At 38.6% G+C, this 27,163-nt stretch overlaps 2 protein-coding genes across 5 annotated transcripts; both read left to right on the forward strand.

Moving 5' to 3' along the window:
- The first annotated feature begins 13,597 nt into the window (after positions 1-13,597).
- On the forward strand, positions 13,598-16,888 carry LOC109009038 (transcription factor MYB17-like). The gene is made up of 3 exons (XM_018989369.2): positions 13,598-14,278; positions 15,245-15,374; positions 15,968-16,888. The coding sequence occupies exons 1-3, from the start codon at positions 14,143-14,145 to the stop codon at positions 16,650-16,652; spliced, it is 951 nt and encodes a 316-aa protein (XP_018844914.1). The 5' UTR covers positions 13,598-14,142; the 3' UTR covers positions 16,653-16,888.
- Positions 16,889-19,610: 2,722 nt separating this feature from the next.
- Positions 19,611-26,907, forward strand: LOC108986625 (tRNA-specific adenosine deaminase TAD1). Of its 4 annotated transcripts, none has more exons than XM_018959304.2 (11): positions 19,611-19,777; positions 19,879-19,999; positions 20,296-20,486; positions 20,594-20,728; positions 21,230-21,343; positions 24,643-24,812; positions 24,892-24,968; positions 25,054-25,173; positions 25,249-25,336; positions 26,280-26,394; positions 26,466-26,907. In XM_018959304.2, exons 1-10 carry the CDS (start codon positions 19,642-19,644, stop codon positions 26,388-26,390), a joined length of 1,263 nt encoding a protein of 420 aa, XP_018814849.2. In that variant the 5' UTR covers positions 19,611-19,641; the 3' UTR covers positions 26,391-26,394; positions 26,466-26,907. The 4 variants fall into 4 exon arrangements, 3 of the variants coding, with proteins under 3 accessions (XP_018814849.2, XP_018814851.2, XP_018814852.1); XM_018959306.2 differs by having other exon boundaries at positions 24,643-24,803; XM_018959307.2 differs by having other exon boundaries at positions 20,296-20,375.
- Positions 26,908-27,163: the final 256 nt, after the last annotated feature.

Below are 27,163 nucleotides of genomic sequence, written 5' to 3' on the forward strand. Positions count from 1 at the left end.
CTACGTTTGGATGTTAAGTTGGATTGAGTTCTTTATGAATAGTAGTGAATTAAGTATTAAAGTGAGTTATATGGGGTTCATTTAAACTAGGTTTACATTATGTGTGGATGTTAAGATGAGTTTAAGATTTTTTATGAAAAATTAAAAAAGGTTGTGGATCTCACATGTAAGAAGGTTTTGAGTTGGAATGAGTTTAGTAATTTGAGAGTTAGGTATTTGAAAGTTAGATTCAACTTAAAATTAAATTAAATTTAATTAAGTTCAGCTGAGTTTAGAAATCAAACGAAATCGACTTGAAGTAATTTAGACCCAAACACAAAATCTCACTTCTAGTGTGGTGAAGTTACTAGTTGATGGATGGATTGAACCAACCGCCCGCCTTATTGAAGGGTTGGTCGCCCCATTTTAGGGGTCGAGAGTATCCTCCACCATTCCTCTCCGTGTAAGAAAGGGGTGAGTTCTTTTTTCCTTAATTATTTATTTTTTATAGTTTTCTTTGTTATTTTTTTTATTACGCATGAATTTTTTTTTTTTTTTTTAATGGAGTGGCCACCGTTGGAGAGTTCTTTTATAAAATTATACCGTAGAAACCAGATAACTTAAAAATAATATTGAAAGTGTAATAAAAAAAAAACTTATTTATTTATTTATTTTTAAGTGACCGAATGATGAAGCTATCCGGCAGTTGTAAAGCGCTTACAGTTTGTTTTCGTAAGAAAGCCAGTGGTACATCATTTATGTAGGGAATAAATGTGTATAAATTTTGATTAAAAAGTAGATTTTACTATGAAAGTGTGAAAAATATAATTTCCTTTTATTAGATGCAGACTATTTTTTTTTTTTAATAAATGATTTATTTGCATTTAAGATTTTTTTAAGTCTGGCCAGTCGCCAGTCCCAACTTGACAAGGAAAAGAGAGTTATGTGGTGGGCCAGGGCCCAGTAGTGAAATGAAATGTGTATTGATGATATATGTAGGAGCGAGGGGACAACAACATAAGTGAAGATAGGAACCTGCTACAGCCACAAGAATCACAGAGAATCCTCGCAAAACGTTTTTTTTTTTTTTTCAATCATTTTTTTTAAACACTTTAAAAAATTATAAATTTATTTAAAAATAATTTCTTAATTATTAAATAAAAAAAATTTAAAAAAAATACAACTCGGTAAAAATCTTCGGTAGAAAGTTTCCGTAGGAATAGTATTTTCTGTGAAGAAAACCTTATCCACACCGAAACTCATTCCACTGCATCAATTGCTTGCTCGCTTCCTTTTTTTTCGATAGGGTTATTATCATATCATTTTTTATTTTATTTTATAGTATATTTAAAATTTTTATTATTTATTATTTTTTAAGTATTTTTTGAACATCCTTAATCATTAAAAAAAATATACAACTTCACTAATAATCATTTCTTTAACCTTTAATTAAAAATTAAAAAAATAAAAATAAAACAAAAATAATAATAAATAAATAATAAGAGATAATAAGCCTATCATTATCATTTTCAAACATCACCAATGTTAATACGATACTGCCACTTTATTAAAAAACACTTTTATCTTTTTTTTTTTTTTTAATATTTGAATTTCAAATTCTACATAATTGCACTCTATTTAAAACTGATTCATTCAAAATTTATCATTACTTGTTTTGAAAAGCATACGGGGCTGAAGAGAAAAAGCTCAGAAGAGGAGAGGCATAGATCCAAGCAGACCATGTTTAAGTCACACGAGAATGATTTTTCATGGCCTTTGGAGTTTTTTTTAAGAGAGTGAGCAGAATTTGTAGTTCTACTCCCTCAGATAAATTACCACAAACTCAAAAAATAAATAGAAAATAAATGAAAACAGAAACCACTCATCATAAAACCTTGAGATTATAGAAATATTCAGACTATCTAATTGAACAAAGAGTGAGATTTGGTGGCAGAGATTTATATATTGAGAAATAATTTGTACAAATTTTAAATAGACAAATTTTATATAAATTCTTGTAAAAAGATAGACTCTACTTAAAAATGTGTACACAAATTATTTTTTATTATTGAAACTCACTTTTTACAAAAGATTTGTATAAAATTTAATTTATACTCAGCATTACTCGCATTAGTTGCTCAGGTTTAACTGAAACAACGAAGGTGTTGAGGAGTTATTTATATTTATAACGAAAAAAGACAATGAACAGTGAAACTTCCTCCCTTTTTTTATTTTTATTTTTTTAAATTTAATTTAATGATTGAAGTCGTGCTTCTTTTTCCTAAAAGATTAGTAAGTTTGGGTTTTCTCCGACGCCTTTGTTGACAACTCTTTGAATTTAATGGTAGAATCAAAAAATGCAAACAAATTTTTATAAATTCTATCTATCTACTTTTATAAATTCCACTACGTAGCTCTTTTTTTAAAAAATAAATAAAAAAAAGTTTCTATCACCCAATAAATAATACATTTAAAAAAAATCTTAAATATTTTCCAAAATTTTCTTAATGTACATATTCTACAAATCAGGCTAAAATCATTAAGCACACGGGGAATACCTTCACTATTAATAGCCAACACCCTGGCTTATTAAAGGCATGTTTGAGAAGTGAGTTTTGTCAACTCATATCACTTCTTATAATTTCTTTTTTGGACTGTTAACGTCGTGTTTCACACGTCTTTGGGTTAGATTTCGACAACTCGTGTCTTTAGAACTTAAGCCTGCAAAAAATGGGAAAAAAGACAATTAGGAGAGGGTGGCCTTGTTGCCGGGAAGTCTCCAATGTCAAAGTTAGTAAATTCTCTTATAAGTTTGTAAATAATTAAGATAGTCTAGAGAACATAGATCATTTCTCGTAGTTGGGGCCCGCTTATTTATATCATGAGTCTGGGGGGACAGATCGTGTCTGTCTATACGGAGTTCATGCCCTTCATACTGTTCCTGATGTCAAAGTCCTTTAATGCGGCGTGGCTCTGCGATGACACTATCAATGTAGTGTGTAGCTCGGTAGTAGTGTCATTAATGCGGCGTGGTTTCCTGCCTTGCTTTTATCCTTTGTGAGTCATAGATGTTCCCATGTCAGCAGATCAAGGGTTCTCCGCACTTCTCGCTACGTTTCATTCAAGTTCCCAATCCAGAACTTGGCCGAATGATGTCAGGCTGATATGTCATGTCAGTCACTTGATCCATTTCCCTAGTAGTTCAGACAAAGATGTGGCTGGTCCGCTCTTTCGACGTGATGGGGGTCTGAGTAAGTTATACGGGTAGTCGGGGGCTAGTCCCGCTCTCTCGGACGAGGAGGTTGAGCCGCCTCCTCACTTATCATCCTTCGTGGAGAGATAAGTTGTTCGGACAGTTTGAGACAAGACCCGCTCCTGCCCGTTGTCATTGCAGGGAAGGGTAAGTTTAGGTTAGACTGGCATCCCATACTTTGTCATAGCAGAGGTCAGGGTAAGTTATTAGGATAGCTGTGGAGCTGATCTCGCTCTCCGCTACGGGAGGGACAAGGCAACCTTTAGGCCTACCTTTCCTTATGGTATCCCGCAAGGAGGTAAGCCATTCTGGCAGTCTATTACTAGACCCATTCCCGGCTGTTGACGCTTACGAGAAATGTATGTTTTTGTCTTCGGATTGCCAAGCACTCCTCCGCGAAAGGGGTAGAGTAGCCTTAGGCATTACACTCGCCCCTTTCGCCTCACAGGGAGGTAAGTTGTTGATGGATATTTTATTAATTTTATTGATGTAGATCACATTGATGGAGTTGACTTTGTTGATGGAGACTAAGTTGATTTCGTTGGTGGGTTACGTTATGTCCTAAAATTTTCCATTGAAATACAACACTTATTTTATTAGAGCATGTAATGTGTGCATCGAAATATATAAATTTATGACAATGAATTAGCTTAGCAATAAAATTTTCGTAGATGTTCGGCGTTCCAGGGATGCAGTAACTCGTTTCCTTGAGAGTTTTGAAGTCGGTAAGAGCCTGGGCGGTTTGTGGCAATGACCACGTAGGGGGCCCTCCCATCAGGGGCCTAGCTTTCCTTCATCCCGTGTTGTTGTTCCTAGGGCTAAGCTCTGACTCCGATAGAGTTGGAGCAAAATTTTTACTCTGGCTCCTATCAGAGTCGAAGTCCGACTCCGATCGGAGGTTGGAGTTCTGACCGTTTATTGGGTTAAATGAATGCCCTTTTTCGACTTTTGGGCTCACCAAAACCCAAGTCCGAACCTATAAAAAAAATACTGAAAAGAAAGAAAAAATTAAAAAAAATAAAAACTTAAGTACAATAGTTTAAAAACTAAATAGCATGTATGATGTAGCCATAAGTTATAACAATCCTATTTATAACAACATTGACTTAACCTTTAAAAATAACTACATAAATATTAAACACGGATTTTACTCAAACCTCAATGGTCCATTGGTCATGCCTGAAATAAAGATAAAAAGTTGTAATCAATAAATGAAAAAAACTGATAATAAAAAATTAAACACGATAAAAATAGAATTTGATTTTTACCAAGAAAGAGGGATCTCCATAGTCCATAGTCTCTCAACTCCATCCCAACTCTCAAGGGGCGTCCATCTCAGACTCTCAAGTATCGGTAATTATGTTAGGGTTCACAATTAGGTCTATAAAATCATAAAAAGTAGAAGTCAGAAACATTAAAAATAATTAAATAATCATTTAAAAACCATATAAAGTTACCCGATTCAAGCTTATAACTCTTATCATCAACGCCAATGGTATCTAGTCCAATGAACGTTTCACTTATCCAAATCTGTGTACAAACGAAGGCCTCCACAGTTGACGGTGACAATGAACTCCGATAAGCATCCAATACGTGACCTCCAGTGCTAAACGCCGAGTTTGAGGCAACCATAGTGACAGAAATGGCTAGCACATCTTCGGCTATACGGAAAATGACTGGATACTTGGTGGAATTAACCTTCTACTAAGTTAATAACTGAAATATACCACTAGGTGCCTCGACAACTTCCATAAAATATCGTTCAACCTCAAATGTACACTGCATAATATTCCTCGTTGCAGTGAGTTGGTGATATTGTTGCATAATAAATTGGCTTGTAACCTCTACGAATGGGTCAGTATCATCTAAGGAAGCTATCAACCCCATCAGCCTCGAATGTGAGGAGCTACCAGCTAAAAAAATTTTCAAAAATTGAATAAAGTACCTCAAACTAGTCCAATCATGTGCGTCTGGCGCACCGAGCCCCTCTCCTACTGGCTCCAACAAAGCATACATCAAGCCTCCATCCTTAACCTTCATCCGCTCGAACGCTCTTTTGTACTTCTGTGCCACATCCACCATCATGTATGTAGATTTCCATCCAGTCAAACGTCAAAGTACAACATACCAGAACATTTAATCTGAAGATCTTCTGCTATTGCCTTAAACTTGACAAGCCTTTGGGGGAAACCCTTCACATATCGCACAATGTTGCAAACTCGGGTAATGGAATCATCAACCTCTTTTAGCCCCTCAAACACTATGAGGTTGATGATATGAGCACAACATCGAACATGAATAAACTCATGGGCCCAAATGACATCATTTTTCACCATTGTGTTCTGCTTGAACCAATCAATTGCTGTTTCATTGGCACTGGCATTGTCAACTGTAATACACAGCACTTTTCGAATTCCCCAACCCTTTATACAATCATCCATCTTCGTCCCAATGGATGCACCTTTATGATCCACAATTTCTTTGAAACCAATAATTCTTTTATGTAAAATCCACTTACTATCAATGTAGTGTGCTGTGATATACATGTAGCAGACGTTCTGGATGGACGCCCATATGTCAGTCGTAAATGACACTCTCTGGCCAGTGGTAATAAACATATTTCTCATCTCTGCCTTGTCTTTCGCATGCCTCTCCATACAATCTCGCATCACCGTATACCGTGATGGAATGAGAAATCGTGGCTCAACATAGTTTAGAAACTTTCGAAAGCCTCTTTTGTCAACTATTGTAAAGGGAAACTCATCAGTAATTATCATATTTGCAAGCATGTCCCTTAACTTCTTCTTACTATATTGAGGGATGACCAATTTCTTAGCCTGTGTACCATCAGTGGCCGTAGAAGTTTCGTAACTGAGGTTGGTCTGATCAATGGCCGCCAATCCCTTCGCGATCTTATATCGTTGGCAACCATTTAGATGTGCTATTAATACACTGGTGCCTTGCTTCTTCGAATGGCAGCCACAAAGTTACCCACAGTGGTGACATCTTGCTAGCAGGTTCGCAATATCACCAGGAATTTCGGTGAAATGCTCACATGTCCACGACCTTTTTTTAGAAAGCCGTGGTGGTTGATCTTGCTCAATGGACATCTCTTTTTCTTTGTTAACATATCATCATCCTCTATATCTAGTGGGAGTGGGAGTCGACTACTCGCACAAGATGTTGCTGCTCTAAATGTAGTTGTCCTAGATATGGCTCTAGGGGTGGAAGTACCTACCGGTGTAGAAGCTGTAGCATTGGCATCCGCCACATCCCTTTGTGAACGATCGTCTCCACAAGGTTTAGGATCCATATCACAATCAAAGAAGTTGAAAAAATAAATTAAAAGTAAAAAATTAATTTAAAAAATAACTAGGCTATATTAAAAGGCATCAACTCATTTAAGATGGAGAAAAATAAATTATAAGCTAAACATAAACAAACGTACATGAAAAGAGTGATCATTTATATAAGAACGGGCAAGTTATGGCATAACCATCTCACAACATACAGTACATTAAATGTTATAAGTAAGAATCTTTTAAGTAATTCCAATTTAGAATCATGCATGGAGGTAATCTTTTTTATATAGCATGCATTTGGTTACATGCATCACATTGCATGATACTTCTCTATGTGAGTATTAATAGTTATAATAGTGCCTTGTAAGGACAGTTAATTAATAGTAGTTGAGATTATTTTATAATAGTTATGTCTTACCCGAAGTGGCCAACCAAACAATAATGGGATAGAAGCGAGAAACTATATATAAAACTTAAGAGTACTTGTCCTATATACATGTGTTTGCACAAGTTAGCTGGAGTTAAAAGAAGTATTTTCATGAACAAGGCATGAGGAGACAATCAAATGGAAACCTGCTGAGTTTTCAAACAAACTAGGTGGACAAGATCAAGAGTAATGGCTTAAATATTGATTAATGCAGCTAAGCTAGCATGCAAAGCTCTCATTGTGCTTGTAAATACTCAGCTGCAGGAATCAGCAAGTGGGTCTGAACTTGCAATTATCTAGTACTCTCTCTCTCTCTCTCTCTCTACCCCAAAAATATGTAGTACTAAAATATGGGTTGGACAAAGAGTTACAGGATCATGCGCAAAATTTCCTACTACTTCTTGGATCTCCCATTCATTCTCCCTTTTGATCAATTCCCTTTCTGTCATTGGGTTACTATTTTCTAATATTCCTTAATTTTCTTTTTTCTTATTCTCGAAGCAACATTCTTAGCCACAGCTTCATTAAAACCAGCATGTTCCACAGTCAGCCATGACTGATATTAGGCTCCAACATGCATATATATCCCACGTGCCAATTATGGGACCCACCTCCTACAGTCTTTTCCCCTTCTGTAAAGACAGCATACAACACATGTTGATGATTACAATGCTTAAGCAATCAATTAAGCAGGGAAAAAAGAAATCTACATGAATGATCATTGAAAAATGTAAAAACCGATTGGAATTACAAAATTATAAATATATTCTAATGAAATCTGTATTGTTCCAATTATTAAAAAGATCAAAACACGTAATGAATTGGTTGGGTCATGTGGTTTTGAATTTTGAAGCAGTAACATTTCTTACACATTTTATCAAACACATTACATGCATACTGGTTTGCACAGTCTATTGCCATCAACCATATTCAATTTTTGCTACATTTCCTTACTATAACACAACTTCACAAGAATCACAACAATTAATCCCAAAACAACTAATTCTAGGTAGCCCAACAACATGGAAAAAAAAAAAAAAACTTAAATTAAATTTCCTTGATTTAATTTTAGGGCTCGGAATCAGACAACTTACCAGAGGCCAAAGTGAACGGAGGCTAGCCTGAGAAGTGAAGTGGAACAGAGTGTTGCGCACTACAGAGGTGCAAAGAGGCAACGACGGCAACGTCAAAGGGAACGAGCTGGCGAGATGCAGAGATCCCGACATCGTCCACATTAAGTGGAACGACTTCATTTAATATTTTTTTTTAAATCCAGAATTTTTTTAAAAAAATCGAAGTTGGAGTTTGGAGTTTAGAGTTAGGAGCTCTAAGGAGCTCCAAACTCCGACTCCGACTCCAACTCCGATTACTTATTCAGAGCTACTCCGATTCCGACTTTGATTTCCGATCACTCCGACTCCGTCGAAGTAGGAATTAGAGCGGAAGTCAAACAGAGTCAGAATTTTTGAAAGTTTGCACAACCCTAGTTGTTCCTATCTCTTTGAGTACGATATCCCCGACCTTGAACGTTCTCGGGTGCACCCGCTTGTGAAGCATCTCTTGGCCCTTCTTTTGTTGGCCACAGTTCTTATTTTGGCTTCCAGTCTGACTTCTTCCAACAAATCAATTTGTTCCTCCAACCGCCTATCATTGAATTCTTGTTTGAAGTGCTGAACTCTGTAGGTGAGGATTCTAATATCTACTGGCGGCATCACCTTTTGGTCGTAAGCGGGTAAAAAGAGTTTCCCCAGTCGACGTTTTCACTGTGACCCGGTAGGCCCATAAGACGACAGGGAGTTCTTCTGCCCATGCCCCCTTTCTGTCGTCAAGCCACTTCTTGAACATTCCCATCAGTGTCCTGGAGGTGTCCTAGGGATGAGTATCAGAACTCAATCCCCAATTCCCAGCACCAATTACGGTAGTAATCAGAATCAAATTGTCTTTCGTTATTCGATATGATAGTACGAAGGATGTCAAAACTGCAAACCATCGTTTTCCATAGGAATTGTATGATGTTGTTCGTCATGATGGTTGCTAAGGCCTTGGCTTCGTCCCATTTGGTGAAGTAGTTCACAACCACCACCACAAACTTTACTCATCCTTTACCAAGGGGAAGCGGGCCGACTAGGTCAATTCCCCACTGGGCGAAAGGCCAAGGTGACGTGATCGACATCAACTATTACAGTGGGCAATGGGGCACCTTGGCATATTCTTGGCACTTCCAACATTTCCATCCATATTCCTCGGCGTCCCACAGAGCCCGGGGCCAGTAATACCTTGCCTTCATTACTTTCTCAGCCAGCGTCTTTCCTCCTTCCTCCTAAGTGTAGCGCGCTTCTTTATTTCTAATCTTCTTGACCTCGTGTCTATCCTCTGGTACCTCATTGGTTTCCAAATACCTAAGTATTTCCTTCGCCTGGGGCTCCGGGCAATATTTTCATTACCTCGATCCCTACAATAGGTACTTCCACGGTTCAGATCACTGTCTGTTCTGGCAGGGGGAGTCCTCCTGTCCAGGATGCCGTGCACGCCAGCTTGTCCACTTTCTGATTTTCTACCCTCGGCACTTACTACATTTGGAAATACTTGAAATGTGGGTGCTCGACTTCTACTAATGCTAAGCATTTTTTCAATTTTTTACTTTTTACTGCAAACTCCCCTCACACTTGATTGACCACTACATGAGAGTCGACCTGTACCTCGATTTAGTGGCGCCTAGAGACCTGGCCACATTAGCCCTGAAAGCATTGCTTCATACTCCGCCTCGTTGTTTGTCTTTTTGAATGCCAATTTGATGGCGTAATTGTACTCATCTCCCTTGAATGTAACGATGTGCACTCCCACTCCCCCTCCAGCCCGGCAAGATGAGCCATCAACGAATATTTGTTAGGACTTCACGAGAGGTGCATTATCATTCTCTGATCGGAAATCGGTAAACTCAGGAACGAAGTCTGCTAGCACTTGCCCTTTGATGGTGTTCCACGGTGCATAGTCGATGTCGAATTCGCTCAACTCCACTGCCCAGTTCATGTGCCGACTTGAGGCGTTCGGTCGTTGTAATACCTTTTTTAGGGGGGTTTCCATGAAGAACTTTATTGGGTGAGCTTGGAAGTACGGGCGCAGCTTGCACGTGGTTACTACCAGCGTGAAGGCCAACTATTCTATGCGGGGGTATCTAGCATTAGGCTCCCGATACGCTTGGATGGTGTAGTAGATCGGCCTCTAGACTCCATTCTCTTTGCTCACCAACGCTGATGATGCGGTTTGTGGGGAGACTGCCTGATATAGGGTCAGCGTCTCCCCACACCGGGGTTGGCTAAGGAGTAATGGGCTCGTGAGGTACTTCTTGAGAGCTTCAAACGGGTCGCACTCGCGTGGTTCAAATCCCATACTCGTGTCTTCCCATACTCGTGTCTTCCGTAGGACCTTGAAGAAAGACAAACACTTGTTAGTGGGTCTTGACACGAACCTGTTTAGAATTGCCACTCGCCCAACCAACCTTTGCACCTCGTTTATGTTTCGGGGTAGGCCCATGTTGAGGATGGCCTCCACTTTTTTGGGGTTGGCTTTGATTCCGCATTCTGAAACCATGAATCCTAAGAACTTTCCTGATCTGATACCGAAGGCACACTTTGCCGGGTTCAACTTCATTTGGTACTGCCTTAGTATTGCAAAAGTCTCCTTCAAGTCATCTAGGTGTTGCTCCAGGGTCCCACTCTTAACCAATAGGTCGTTTACATAGACCTCCATGTTTGTTCCTATTTGATTTTTGAACATTCGATTGAACAGCTGCTGGTAGGTGGCACCCGCATTCTTAAGCCCAAAAGGCATCGTCGTGTAACAATACAAGGCTCGATCAGTGATGAATAAAGTCTTCACTTCATCCTCGGGGTTCATACGAATTTGGTTATAACCAGAGTAGGCATCCATGAAGCTGAGCATACTGTGACCAACTGCGGAGTCGACAATCAGGTCGATGCAGGGAAGTGGAAGGAAGATGGGTATAGTTCCAAACTGCCCGGACAGCTTACCTCCTTGCAGACCAAGGAGGCAAGCTGAGCCCGAGGCCTTCTTGTCTCCTCGTGGCGGAGAGCGGGATCAGTCTCACGACTACCTGAAAAATAGATCTATGCTAATGGAGGAAGATAGGTACAGTTCCAAACTGCCCTAACAGTTTACCTCCCCACGGACCAATGAGGCAAGCTGAGGCCAAGGCTGCCTTGTCTCCCCACTGTGGAGAACGGGATCAGCCTCACAATTTGAAGAATAGATCTCTGCCATCATCCCAGCCAAGAGCAGCCTGACCTACTCACCCAACTATGCGGGAAAGGCACGGAGATGACTGCACGCCCAAGTAAAGCATGGCGATGCAAAGTGAAAGGATAAAAGAATTGGGTGAGGTAAAGCCCAACCAGAAGGCAGACAACGAAAAGATGAAGTCAGCACAAGGAGAATGCGGAGAATCGTTGGCCTCGTCAAACAAAGTCGCTAAGGCCTCAAGAGAATGACTACACAACAAAGGCGAACGAAAGCAGCACGAACATGAAATCCATTGGCCAGCGGGGTTGTCATGTTTCGCAAGCTTTTGGGCCAAGTTCTGACAACTCAGGTCTTCAGAACTTGGGCTTGCAAAAGACCCAATGAATCCAGCAGTCAGGAGGTGGCCCACTTCCTCAGCTATGGTGACATTCTTTTCTGCATTGACGCTTCGGCACTTTTGCCTCACTCCTTTGACCTTTGGGTCCATGCTAAGGTTGTGATGTATGATTTTGAGGGCTATTCCAGGCATATCCTCTTGGCTCCAGGCAAATATGTCCTGATGCTCAGCGAAAAGTTATTGCATGGTGCCTCGGGCTTTAGATGTCATTTCACTGCCAATATTCGCTATGACTTATGGTTGATCCGGGTTGAGTGGGACAAGCTTCAATGGCTGGTTTGGTTTCGCCTTTCTGAGCCTTTGCTAGTCTTGGACCTCGGTTTCGGCCTGCTTATAGTTGGGATGTAGAGGCAAGGTGCAATCACCCACAATAGGGCACACCACACTTACCCTGCCATTCGTAGGCATCTCTTCGCAGATGTGTGCCCATCTTTCTTTCGTGGTGTCGTCTTCAATCCCAGGGACTCGGTTCTTTCGCTGGTCAACTTCCATGTCACTGACATTATTGGCAAGCTTCCAAGTTGCCTGGAACTGGTTGCCTCATGCGTACGAAGTACACGTAAGATCTAAAAGGAATCCCAAAGAAGGCGCTATTGTTAATGTCGTGTTTCACACGCCTTTGGACCAAGTTCCGGCAAATTAGGTCTTCAGAACTTGGGCTTGCAAAAGATGAAAAAATAAGCAACTAGGAGAGGGCAACTTTGGGGTCAGAGAGTCTCCGATGCCAAAGTTAATAAATTCTCTTGGAAGTTTGTAAATAAGTAAGAGAGTCTAGGAATCGGAGAGCATTTCTCCTACCCGGGGCTAGCTATTTATACCATGAGTCTAAGGGGGACAGATCGTGTCTCCCTCTACGAAGTTTGTGCCCCTCATATTGTTCCTACTATCAAAGTCCTTTAATGCAGCGTGGCTCTGCGACGGCACAATCAATATGGTGTGTATCTCGATAGTGGTGCCATTAATGTGGCGTGGTTCCCGAACATTGCTTTTATCCTTTGTGAGCCGTAGATGTTCCCATGTCAACGGATCGAGGGTTCTCCGCATTTTCCCTACATTTTGAATGATGTCAGGTTGATCTGTTGTCAGTCACTTGATCCCTTTTCCTAGTAGGCACCTTGCTTCAAGTATGGTCCTAGCGACCCTATGGTTTGGTATTGCGACGTGTCCCAGTGGACTTTGTGAAGTGGGGAAAATCTCCTTACGCAAACATTATTCAAACATAAAATATTTTTTAGTTTAAATTTTTTATTTAATCATTATCTAATCATTACAGTTTTCTCAAACAAAACACACAAAATAATAATAACTTTTTTCAAATTTCAAAAAATAATAATATTAAAAAATAATATTAATTTTTTAATATTCTTATTCAAATTTTTTTTTTCTAATAAAATATTTTTATTTTGACAATTTTACTATTATTTATAAATTATTTTATTATTATCTATAAAATTTTCTATATCATCTTTTTATCCAAACATAACCTCAATATGCAAGTTTTAGATAAGGAAATTTAACATCACTTAATATAATATTTTAGATTTACATTAAAAATATAAATAACTTTATGATTTAATGGATGAAACGTGTAAATTATTTTTACGTAAGATTTATGCTGAGAAGAAACTTTTTCTTACCAGCCAAATAAGATTACTGGGCAGGTAAAATCAAGTCAGTCTTCCAAAAGGATCCATGCAAAGAAAAAAAACATTAAAATTCAGATGCAAAAAACGTCATTTACTGGAGTGCATGTACGTCCTGATCTGCATGCCACTGTCAGCCACATTAATGTCTATCCTCTCTGATAGAATCCACCATTAATTCTTTCACGATCATATTCACTGCATGCTCTCTCTCTCATAGCATCTCCGCTCAATTGAAAGCCTCAGAAAATAAAGGTCTCCAATAATTATCCTTCATTGTTTTGTGCTATTTATTTCTCTCAATGATGATTCGATTATTCAATGTGTCTGTTCCCAACATTTATAGCTTAAAACCTGCCGGTAATCGTCCTTTGTAAGCACACAACAATAATTACCACTCTCGAGTTCCCCTAGAAGATAATAATTTAATAAATACCAAAATTTAGCATTTACTGCCACTTTCTCTCTGTCTGTCTGCATTTTCTCTCTCTGAAAGATGTTTGGCTTTCATGGGTTTCCTTGGACCTTTTCTTGTTTGGACTGTTGTTGTTTTTTTACCCCTGTTGTCTTTCGTGCTTGGTTTTAGTCATCATGGTGGGTGGTAGTTTATAAAAGTGCAGGGAACTAAAGGCGTACGTGTCTTGGATCTTGATCTGGTGTTTGTGTTTTGGTGTCTGGTTTCTGAAAATGGTGGGGGGCTTTATTTGGGTTCTGTTGGTGTTAGTGTTTTGAGGTATTGGTGTCTGAATCAGAAGGGTTTGTTTGCTTTTTTTTTGTTTCTTATAGGCAGAAGGGGTTTGTTTTGGCGGTTGTTACTTGTTTTAGTATAGGTATTTTGTGGTGGTGTTGGTGAAAAGTAGGAGTGAGATATATACATATATATGGGGAGATCACCCTGCTGTGACAAAAGGGGTCTGAAAAAGGGGCCATGGACTCCCGAGGAGGATGAGATTCTTGTTGAGTATATCAACAAGAATGGTGGGCATGGAAGCTGGAGGTCTCTCCCTAATCTTGCAGGTTTTAAGCTCTCTCCTTTGTGCTAGTAATTGGTTAGCTATAAATTAGAGCCATTTCTAAAGTTTTTACTCCAATTTAAGGATTTCGTGTGAAAGGAGAGATAGACACACGACTCTTTCACTTGAAACACTTAAATTTGGGTCAAAACTTCATGAATAGTTTTGATTTGTTAGTTACATTAACGGCCTGTAAAACTTTAAGGAAAGGCTTTTCTTTCTTTTGGAAGTGAAAGTGCTTTTGAAGACATTTCTGTTTTCGGTCAAGTTTCTTTTGACATGTATATGAGATGATGAGTTAAGATAAAAATTAAAAATAAAATAAAATATTATTAGAATAATTTTTTTATTTTAATATTTAAAAAAATTAAATTATTTATTATATTTTGTATTCAAATTTAAAAAGATTATAATAATTAAATTAGATTAGATGAGATGAAATGTATTAAGAAGTTTTGTAAAAATAAACGAGAAGCATATCCATTACTTGTATTTGAAAATCTGAATTTCGACTGTGGGAACTGGAATTGGACTCAATATTGTGGTAATTGTTGAATAGAGGGATCAAAGACTATTTATATAGATTATCAAAAGTAAAATGATATAAGTTGAAAAAATAGAACTGCGGCCTGGTTTAGGTACTGAGAATAGTATTTTCATAATACTTCACTATTATTTATTGTTTTACTATTACTTTTTATTACTATTCAGTACTATTTAATATTTTATCATTTTTTTTATTATTTTTTTATTACTATTCACATAATTTCTGAGAAGATATCACTACTTAAACGCAACATAAATGGTTATAATTTATAATTAACTCCAAATGCTTTTCTTATATGGTTTTGTATGCATCATGAGCCAATTCTGCTATATGTTTTCTTAACATCTAAGGATAACATGACCTCTCTCTGAAAGGGAACTTGCAACATTGTAGATTTGTGATTTTACTCTTTCTCATAGCTAGGTCTTCTTCGCTGTGGGAAGAGTTGCCGGCTTCGGTGGACAAATTATCTTCGACCAGACATCAAACGTGGCCCCTTCACCCCCGAGGAAGAGAAGCTCGTCATACGGCTTCATGGAATTCTTGGAAACCGGTACTTTATTTATTTTGCTTCTTGGTTTGTATTCATTCCATGATCAAGATCCCTGGCCTCAAGTGAGAGAGAGAGAGATAGAAGTGAATCTCATAATAATTATTAAGCATTTATAGAAAAAATGTGATCGCCTCTATTAATGGAATCAATCCTATTATATAAAGTATAAAAAGTAGGTCTACAAACCCTCAAGAGTCATTAGGAACCCCTAATTGTAATAAACTATATTGGCATGCTTATGGTTGATCTATATGTATTGTAATACATATGAAACTCGAACGAAGTTAAATTTTGTTGAAGGTCGAAAAATCTTCTTGCAAGCAAGTTCGCGTATCAAACTGCGCACAGATGTTGACATATAAAGCAAATGAAAATGTGCGAATTGAAGACAGAAATAATTTTCGTGAGATAGAGGACCTTTTCTTCTCTCAAAATTTTTCATTCTTTTATTTTTCTTTTCAATAAAAAAAATCATGTCAACGTCGATACGTGATTTAGTGTGTCAAACGGCTTGTACTGGCTCATTTGTTGGTACTTGCTTTATAAACCATGTCCTGTGTCGGTGTGTTCAATCCTCTTGTGGTAATTTCCAGGTGGGCTGCCATTGCCTGTCAATTACCAGGGAGAACTGACAATGAGATAAAGAATTTGTGGAACACTCACCTGAAGAAGCGCCTCATTTGCATGGGCCTTGACCCCCAAACACATGAGCCTGTTACCTCTTGCAGTACAAATATCAAAGCATCTGCTTCTCCTACCACTCGCCACATTGCACAGTGGGAAAGTGCAAGGCTTGAAGCTGAAGCTCGGCTTTCAACGGAGTCATCACTCTTCAATCCAGTTCCTGTGGGAGGTTCTGATTCTGACTATTTTCTTCGCATATGGAACTCCGAAGTTGGAGAATCATTTAGAAAGTTCAGTATGGGTGAAAAAACTCTCTGCCAGAACTCAGTTTCTCAGGCATCTTCATCAACCAAGTGTGGGTCAATTTCTCCTGTCACGACGGAGATTGGCACCATTTTAGCTGGTTCCTCAGCCACAGGAAGAAATCGAAATGAAGATATTGAGTGCAAGAGCTTCAAATCCTACACTGACGAGAGGATAGCCGCGTATGATTCGTCAAGCTCTGATGAGTTAGAGGATTCCTCAGACAACACAATACAGCTGCTGTTTGATTTCCCCATCAACAATGACATGAGCTTTTTGGAAGAAGACATAGATAAGTATGCAATGCCTCCTGCCATGTTGACAGAAAACTCCTTCATGTGCCCCCTCTAAAACATGCTTCAAAAACAAGTTGCTTCTGGGGCTTGTGTTGTTTTACCTTTTTTTTTTCACTTTTAGTATTTAAGCTACTGAAGCCATATTTAAGAGTACTTTGGTGATTTTTTTGGCTGAGTGCAGTTAGAAATGGCGCCTTACCATTTACTAGGTTTTGTTTATTAGACCTGGTTTGTTCAGTATAATATAGGAGGCTCCTCTCTTTAGAAATTTCAGTGCTAGATAAGCACGTACATCAGGTCTTCCTTGTACTTAGGCTGTGTGGATGATGGAGACATGGATCAGGCAAATTAATAATAGCTTTTTTTTTTTTTTTTTTTTATGATTTTATTGGGGCTATGCCTCAGTTTTTGCAGAAGATAAGATGAATTAAAATTAAAGTTAAAAGTTTAATAAAATATTATTAGAATATATATTTTTAATATTATTTTTATTTTAGAATTTGAAAAAATTGAATTATTTATTTTATTTTATATTAGAATTTATAAAAGTTGTAATGATTAGAAAATATAAAATTAGATGAATCGAGAGAAGTTGTGAAAACAAACGAGATCTCTCACCTTCTCACCACTGAAACCTGTTCAAAATCTATTTTTGTTGCTATCATGACTTGTTTTCCACAATATCATGATTCTACTTAGCGTACACCTCATGTCAAGTTTCATCATCTTCCATTCTACTTTACTCAAACCAGATAGTTAACCTTTGAAGTGTTGAATTTCCAACTCTTCCGGTATGTGTAACCTCAAGATTTTCTCATACTTTTTCAATATCACACATTGATGGTCATTTAAATCCTCAATAAAAAAAAAAAAAAAAAAACGACCGTTCCATTGAAACATAGCATACAAGGACGCTTATATATATAGCTATTAGCTACTAGCCAGGGCTTTGATTTGTGTAGGAAAAAAATGTTTTTGAGCTGAATAAAACACAAATAATTCCTGCTAACTTTTTTAAGCAAAAGATTAAACGCACATCGCGTGAAATTTCTGTTGGAAATTGCTCATGACTTTATAATATGCTATCTTGAGGAGTAGAATCCAAGTAAGCGAAGAAAGGGCTAATAAATTTCTCTCAAGGTCCTTTTCTCTTTACCCAACGGTTGGCATCCTTCCATTTCCTCTGCCCAAAGGGGGGTTGGAGCTTCGGCTCCTCCCTCCCTCCTCCTGTCTGACCAACGTCGGAGCTGTCCATAGAGTTTTTTTTTTTTCATTTTTTTGTTGTTTTCCGTCCGTAGCACAAGATGTGCCGATCTACTACCTACTATCCACCTACAACCACCACGCACCTCACCAGCAGACTCTCCAACCGCCGATCTGTCATACGGTCGAAGAAAACTGCTCAAAAGAGCGATCTCACGCGCAGCTCATACCGCACTTGAGTTTCACGCATCGCCACATCAGAGAGAGCCTGCTGCTGTCATGCGCGGCACCACTGGGATCAATAGTTTCAGATCTCTCAAATTCGACCATCGCCTTATTTCCTAGATTGGTGCGTGTGGTAGACAATGAAGGTCATATGCCGGCGCATCGACGCATCCTCCGATTGCTACGTTCCTATGTTCCTGCTTTCTTATGCAGGCGGATCCGAGTCAAATAATGTTGAGTTGTTGGATTGCACGTTGACTGTGCTAAAATACCTTGAGGTGGCAAATCAGCGTAAAGATGGCAGAAAATCGTGATCTTTCCTTGATTGGGGCAATTTTAAGCACGTTTCGGTATTTTGGTTATAACTTTGGCTACGCGTATTAGAATCACGCATATGACCCCAATTCGAAAATCTCTTTTTGGCACGCACATTGTGAGCACCAGCTACGCTTGGTGTGTATCATTTTTTAGGCCAAATTCCACTTCTTTCCCCTCAGAATTCCTATTTTTAGTTATTTTTTACTTTTTATGGTAATATTTTATTTATTGTTTAGAAAATGATTCTGAACCTGATTTGGACCAAATTTTTGGCAGATTACTGTTTTTATTATGTATTTAATTTTGACATGATTATTGGAATTTTGCAATTTTTGGTAAAATTCTGATACTGTTGATTTTCCGCTATTACAACCAACTTGTAGGTTGACAGAACCACTCTTTGAATTTTGATAATTTTGAATTGAACATTAGAGGCGTTTCTCTGTGTTTTTGGGTGATTCTCTTGTCTTCTTTCTTGTGAATTATCTGTTGAAACTAATCTGCAGAATAATCATTATTCTGTCTGACATCACTTTCCCTAACCGAAGATCAAGACAAAGTGGTCGTGGAAGACTCCTACAGCCAGTCCACACAAACAAGCTGCAGCACACACCGTTTCACTGCAACTTTTACTCCCAGTCTAATAGTCTGTTTATTAGACTATACAAAAACCACTTCAAGCGATTTTCCCTTAGTGGAAAATGGGTGAGAGCCAATTTTTTACTCTAGATCCTTTTTTTTCTACTAGTGTTGCATTTATTTGTTTTGGGATGATTGTTGAGGACGCTCACCCCATTGAATCTTGTATCATGTAACTACTTAATTTATCTATAAATTTCTTGCTTAGAAAAAAAAAATGCTGTTTTGAGCATATATACGTCTAGCATCCATTGTCCAAAATTTATAAAAATAAGTTGCCACTTGGCTAACCCCTGCTTTTACACTACCAACTTGCCCACAAAAATATTAAATATACATTACTAGAATCCATACTGTAAGAATATGTAGCACTACTCACTCACATATTACGTCGTATAAAATGTTGACGTCATAAATACCAAGAAACCCTGATCCATTTAAAATCTATTTACCAACCTGCTTGAATTCATAAAATCAAACCAATTTATAATAAGCAATGCTCAACACAGTTTTGAGTTCTTACATTGGTGCCTTTCTGATTTATCACATAAAATTTGAGTCTAAAATTTATGAAATCTCAAATAGAATGGGCTGCCCTCCGGCCGTGTACTTGACAATATAACTTCGGCCCACTGACGTTGTAGCTGTCGCGAGTGAACATGGCAGAGGCGAGTTGGGGAGAGAGAGTCGCAGAGAAGGTGTTCTCTCTCTATAACTCTCTCCCAAAGAAAGGGAAGCCTCAGGGCCGTGAAGTTACCGTCTTGGCCGCTTTTCTCCTCTCTTCTCCTTCTCAAGGTCTCCCCGGCTTCACTTTCTATCGATAGCTGTGCTCCGTTTGCTTTCCGATGGTTTATTCAATTTTTGTTTTTTTCTTCTTCTTTATGTTGGCATTTCAGAGCCGGAAGTTGTAGCATTGGGAACTGGAACCAAGTGCATCGGGCGCTCGCTCCTGAGCCAGCGCGGAGACGTTGTTAATGACTCGCACGCTGAGATTATTGCACGGAGAGCTTTACTGAGGTTTTCTCTATGCACTTGCTTGGTTTTGTTGATTCTTTGATTTCATGTATTGGTGTAATATATGTTGGATATGTTGTGTAATTTTCGAGTAACTAAAGTCGAAGATTGATATAGAATTGTGCGTCTTCTACATCGCTGTTGTCTAATGAACTTTGTCATTTGAGCTTTCTTTGGTTTGAGTTCTTTTACATTCTAGAGGTATAACATGTAAAGCTGAAGTTTTCTTAATGGGTTTGAATTATTCTTGTTGGTCTTTTACGGTTTTTTCCCCTCTTGTTTTCCTTTCTATGCACCAGGTTTTTCTATGCACAGATTCAAGGTCTTGCTCATTTTCATAGCAAGCAGAATTACATTGATGGAAGCAGCAAGTTGCAAGGTTGTGATATCAACGACTTGCCTTTTCAATTAGACCCTGATAGTCTTGGCCAAGTAAAGTACACATTGAAGCCTGGTTGGCAATTACATCTTTACATATCACAACCACCGTGTAATTCTTAATGATGCTTTTTTCTTTTTTCTATTTGGGTATAACATTACCTTTGTCTTTGGACAAACTTCAATGTGGTTGAAGTATCACTCTCTTGTTTCTCGTAGGTGGGTTTGCTTCGCTCAGTTGTCTGTTGTTTCCTCCCAACTGTAACCCATCAAGAGAAAGGGATTCACAACCAAATATGGGCGACCTCAACAATTCCATAAGCGAACCTTGGGAGGTTTTGGTAAAGAATAATGGTAACTATTAGTATGGTAGTTATTTTCTTCTTCCTCCTCTTCCTGGCTCTTCCCGCTTTCTTAGATTACTTGGATGCTTTTTTCTTGTTTGGTTTATTCATGTTACCTCACTTCTAGTCTTAGGGTGATTCTTCGCAGCTGCTTCTTTCACTTTCTGTCAATTTTACCGGGGGCTAATGGTGCATGTTAGATAGTAGTCATTGTGTTTCTAAACGTGCTCAAGACTGCCATTTTCATCTTGAATTACAACATTTCATATTTTCTTTAGTGAAGAGTAAGATTATGGATGGTGACTCTCTACTTTCTGGTAAATTGGTAATATTTACACTCTTTTTTCTTCTGATGAAAAAAAAAAATGCATCAGTAGATAGGGTAAAGCCAAAATGTGAGCAACATTGTCTGCTGACAATAGCTTTATTCTACACTATATTTTGTGATGTTTGGATGAATGTTTTATTTGGTTTGGTTTTACATACTCAAATCGCATGGATTCCTTCCCAGGTGTTGCTTCACAACACATTGGTTCAGTTCAGAGAAAGCCTGGTCGGGGTGATACAACGTCATCAGTTAGCTGCTCTGACAAGATAGCCCGTTGGAATGTTGTGGGAGTTCAAGGTTTGCCCTTTAATGCCAAACTGTAATTTTTTTTTGATAAGTAATAAGTTATTTCATTAATAAAAGTAGGCATAGCCCAAGTACACTAGAAGTATACATGTGATTACACCTATTTAAGCACTAGGAACAGTTACAAGGAAATCATGGAAGCTGCGACCATTCCAATCAATAGCAATGGCCCACAAAAACAAAGTCTTCCAGAAAAAATTCCTAAACTCTTCCAAGGAACGTTCATGGTCCTCAAAGAGTCTCTCGTTTCTTTCATTCCAAATACACCAGAAAATACATATAGGAACCATCTTCCACACGGCTGCAATCTGTAGTGTCCCTGTGATCCCTCTCCAGCTTGCTAACAAATCAACCACCCTACCCGGCATCACCCATGCTATACCCATTCTACTAAGAAAATAAGTCCAAATATCTTGGGCAAACTCACAATGTAGTAGTAAATGGTCCACCGATTCACCACTATTTCTGCACAAACAACACCAGTTCGTAATAATAAGGCCGCGTCTTCTAAGATTCTCAATGGTCAAGATCTTCCCTAGAGCTGCCGTCCAGACAAAAAATGCAGCCTTTGTAGGTGCTTTAGTCCTCCATATATTCTTCCAAGGAAAATTGTCCCTTTGATGCATAGTAATAGAGTCATAAAAAGAGCATACTGAGAATTTCCCTTTTCTAGAATGTCGCCATTCCATCATATCTTCCATTGTGACAGCAACAGGGATGTTGTACAGCAAATTCAGAAATTCCATCAGCACCGTCACTTCCCAGTCATGTGCATCTCGAGTAAGGCTGATGTTCCACTCCTGTGAACCTTGATTAATAACCCGCAAATCTGCCACCATAGCTTCCTTTTCCCGTGCAATTCTAAAAATCATAGGATAAGCATCCTTCAAGGCCGTGTCTCTCAACCACACATCTTGCCAGAAATTAATCCTACTACCATCTCCCAAACGTAGCCGAGTATTACTAACAAAGGAGCACCAACCTTTTCGTATATACTTCCATAGCCCCACACCATACGTCCCCCTCCCTTCTTTAGAGCACCAACCCCCCCTTTCCCTACCATACTTCATATCAACCACCCCTTTCCATAAAGTTCCCCTCTCATGGTTGTAACGCCACAACCATTTACCTAATAGTGCCTTATTGAACGCCCTCACATTTCGAACCCCCAATCCACCATCTCTCAAAGGAGAGCATACCTGATCCCATCCTACTAAGTGAAACTTAAACTCCTCTCCTAGCCCACTCCACAAAAAATCACGTTGGATCTTCTCTATTCTAGAAGCAATACTAGCGGGTAGGGGAAATAAAGATAAGTAATATGTGGGGAGATTGGATAAGGTACTCTTGATGAGTGTGATTTTCCCCCCTTTAGAAAGATACAGCCTCTTCCACCCGGCCAACCTACGCTCAAATTTTTCCAGCACCACCTCCCAAATACTTTTAGCTTTGAAAGAAGCCCCCAAAGACTAGACTTCCAAGGTTATGCTCTGATCATTTTCCTATATTGTTAGACTGCGGTGGGGTGCAAGGGGGTAGAAGGACATTCAAGTTTGAGAATATGTGGTTAAAGATGGAGGGTTTTGTGGAATTAGTCAAGCAATGGTGGAATTCATATCTTATTGAAGGTAATCCGAGTTATGTATTGGCTGGAAAGTTGAAAGCATTGAAGAAGGATCTAAAGTCTTGGAATGAACAGGTAGTTGGTAATGTAAGCTTGCAAAAGAAGAGTTTATTCCAGGAGCTACAAGGCTTGGAAGAAGTAAGGGATGAAAATAACAGAAAAGTTCAAGTGGTAGCTGATTTAGAAAGATTGACTTTAATGGAGGAGATTTCTTGGAGACAAAAGTCAAGGGCTTTGTGGCTTCGTGAGGGGGATAAAAGCACAAAGTTCTTTCACCGTATTGCCAATGCTCATAGGAGGTTTAACTCTATTGAGTCTTTGAACATAGATGGAAATGCTTCCTCAGATCAGGCGGAGATAAAGGAGCATGTGGTTGGGCATTTTGAACATTTGTTGTCAGAACCTCATTCGTGGAGGCCTTCAGTAGACGGACTAGCCTTTGAGGTCATCGATCAAAATAGTATGGCTTGGGTGGAGAGACCATTCGAAGAGGAAGAGGTACATCAAGTAATTAAGAAGATGAATAAAGACAAAGCTCCAGGCCCAGATGGTTTCACTATGGCTTTTTTTCAGAAATGTTGGGAGGTGGTGCGTGAGGATGTAATGCTGGTTTTCCAGGAATTCTTCACTTTTAGTAGATTTGAGAAAAGCTTAAATGCCACATTCATTGCATTAGTCCCTAAAAAGGCAGGTGCAAGAGAGGTACAAGATTTCAGACCGATTAGTCTCGTGGGCAGCGTGTATAAGATACTAGCCAAAGTGCTGGCCAATAGGATGAGCATGGTCATGGAGAAGATTATCTCCAAGTCCCAAAATGCCTTTGTGAGAGGGAGGCAAATTTTGGACTCGGTTCTTATAGCTAATGAATGTTTGGATAGTAGGATCAAGTCGGGAACTCCAGGTATTTTATGCAAACTTGATATGGAGAAGGCCTATGATCATGTTAATTGGGATTTTCTGATATATATGCTGAGTAGATGCGGGTTCGGGGAAAAATGGAGGAAGTGGATGAAGTATTGTGTGTCAACGGCTCGTTTCTCGGTTTTGGTTAATGGTGATCCAGTGGGCTTTTTTAATAGCTCACGGGGTCTAAGACAAGGTGACCCACTATCACCCCTTTTATTTGTCTTAGTAATGGAGGCTCTAAGTCGCATGGTAATAGCGGCAGTAGAAGGGGGATTCTTTTCAGGGTTCTCGGTGGGAGATATTCATGGCTCAACCATTATTTCTCACCTTTTGTTTGCAGATGACACTTTGTTATTTTGTGAGGCAAATGCAGGACATATCAAATCTTTGAAGGCCATTTTACTTTGTTTTGAAGCGGTATCTGGTTTGAAGATTAATTTGGCCAAGACGGAGATGGTTGCCGTTGGCAATGTTAGCCAAACTGTAATTCAATTTCGAAGCCTAGATTCTTATTCATTTTTGTTAAACTTACTAATCTTATCTTGATAGCATTTTGGTTTTTGGTTATTTACTTGATACTAGTCAATATTATTATAAATTGTGTGGTTGTGTGGCTGATGTGTGAAATTTTTTTTGGATGCACTTGACACGAGCTTTTTTTTGGATGAGACACTTGGGAGGTATTTATAATTTTAGTGAGTCTCTCTAGATTATTTAGTGCTGTATTGATAGCATCATGTCCTTCATTCTCTAATTTCAGGAGCACTGCTTTCCTACTTTCTTCTGCCTGTTTACCTTTCCTCTGTTACTGTTGGAGGATCCCCAAACAGTCCTGAAGAGTTTTGCTTAGAGGATTGCTTGAGAATAGCTTTATATGATCGAATCCAACCGTTGTCGAACGAGATAACGAGCCCCTTTCAGGTGAACCAGGTCTGTAAAGTCTGCAATATCTCTGTAAAATGGAAACCAATAGGGCTTATAAGAACATTAATCTTAACTCAATTCACAGCCACTATTCTGGGCAGCCCCAATACCACCAAAGGAGTTTCAGCATTCTGAGACAGCCTTGAGTACCTTAACATGCGGGTACTTCAACTGAATTTTATCCGTTCTAGTTGTCCACCTTACCCTATAATTGTATGGTGGTTACCTGTTTCTGTGTGATTGCCAGGTATTCAATATGTTGGAATAGGTCTGGCTTGCATGAAGTCATTCTTGGAACCACTGGAAGAAAGCAAGGCACCTCTGCCAAAGGAGCACTTTTTCCATCTACAGAGTCATCTCTATGCAAGTAAGCTGACAAATATACATGAACTAATTTCACCTGTAGAAGGCATAAATCACAATCATCATTATTATTGCACAGAAAGCGATTATTGGAGATTTTCTTGTCACTAGAACATGAATGCCAAACTGAATACCCAGCCAACGAGATATCTTATCGAGCACTCAAGGTAATATTTAATTTTCTGCATGTTGCTAATGTTATTGATTGGATTTTATGTTGTCCAGAAATCATGGTTGCTATAGGACTTCTTAAGAAAAAAGTTGTGGTTTCAGTTCTCCTGGAAAACTTGTGCATTTGAATCATATGAACCACCATTAAACTTTAATGTTTTTTTTCATATTTTATGAATGTTAACCATGCACTAGCTTCGTCTAAGATCTGGTTTACTGTTTGAGGGAACATCTTCTGGTCTTCTGGTCATACTCATAGTGATTGAATTTTTAACTTAATAAAATTCATAGTGGACTTTTGGTGACCTCGCTAGTGGAGTATGATGACCTGATAGAATAGTCGGTACTAGTATTAAGAGATTTATTAATTAGGGATATGGGTAGACAGCAGTTGATTTTCAAATTTCACCTGAAACCAGTGTGAGTTTGTTTCAGTAAGTTTTCTTACCCTTCTATCTCTCATTGGGCATATCTTTCTCGTAAGAGTTAGACATTATTGTGGTAAATTACTCTAGTTTTGGCATAGGGTAAATGCTGAGAGCACCAATCATAAAATATTCATGAATTAATTAGCTGATTACAAAGAAAGATGTTTATTGTTTAGCTTGCAAAGAAACTATCATTAATGAAAATCAAATGGCGAAATGTACAAATATGAGTGGGAGGGAGGCAAAAGCTGCTAGCATGTAGTTTCATAATTTTCTGGCAACCCCTTTTGAAGAAACCGTGAACTGGACTTCAGATTTGGGATGTACAATCAACCACTTGTATTTAGTGATTTGACCCACAAAAAATAAAAAAGGGTGCAGGTGGTTTAGCAATTGTATTGAACAGCTGTATCTGATGAAAAGGTGAAAATTGGATTTCAGTGAACTGGTAAAAATGGCTGTATATTTGTTATCTTCTTTTAATGGGCTTGACATAGTAATTCCTTTGCAGCAAAGGGCTCAAGAATACATGACAATGTCAAAACTTTTTAAAGGAAGTCAACCTTTCAGCAATTGGCTATTGAAACCAGTAGACACTGAGGCCTTCTCCATTTTCAGATAGTGAGGTGAGATATGGGCTACTCATTTCGATTAGCACATCAGCAAGAGTTTGTAAATCGCTCTAAATGATCTGCAGGCATATGACCCATTCTTCATCCAAAATGAAAGACGGTAAATAGATGAACAGCAAGTGCATGACGTAGCTTTCATGGAGGAAAGTCAATAGTTAATGAAACAGCAGTTTTAGGCCATTTAGAGAATGGAAGTAGTCCAACAATGAAGCAACGTCTTAAGTGCCTTTAAAGGCATGATCAATCAAGAGAACCGCCATCGCTTATGCCGTCACTGCGGCTCTTACGGTGCATTGGTTAGTATGAATGGGGTGAGCGTTCCTCCATTGTAGCTGAGCTGTGCCATCAACCCATGTCATTGGCACGCCTAGAGTTGGCCGGAAAAGTATAGGTAACTTTTGATTGCTCAGCCAAATGTAACTGTTTTGATCTTTTATTAATTAGTTTGTCAATAGAAATACCCCAAGTTTAGAGATGTTTACAAATCATAAGGTTCGTTTGGTATTAGTGCTACCATAAATCCAATTCTTAATTTTCAGATATAATCTGATCTTGGCACATCTGGGTATGAATACGGCAAGTGAAAAATATGGCTGCTTCTTGACAGAAGCCATTGCTTGGTTACTAGCTTGTGTTGTAAGAAACCATCTGTATCAACTTCACGATGGATTTTACATAATTAGTTCCTTATATTATGCAATACACATACGCTACTCTTTATAAAAAATAAGTCACACTTGATTGATGTGTCACATTTTCAACG

The sequence above is a fragment of the Juglans regia genome, chromosome 12, assembly GCF_001411555.2.
Source record: "Juglans regia cultivar Chandler chromosome 12, Walnut 2.0, whole genome shotgun sequence".
NCBI lineage: Eukaryota > Viridiplantae > Streptophyta > Magnoliopsida > Fagales > Juglandaceae > Juglans > Juglans regia.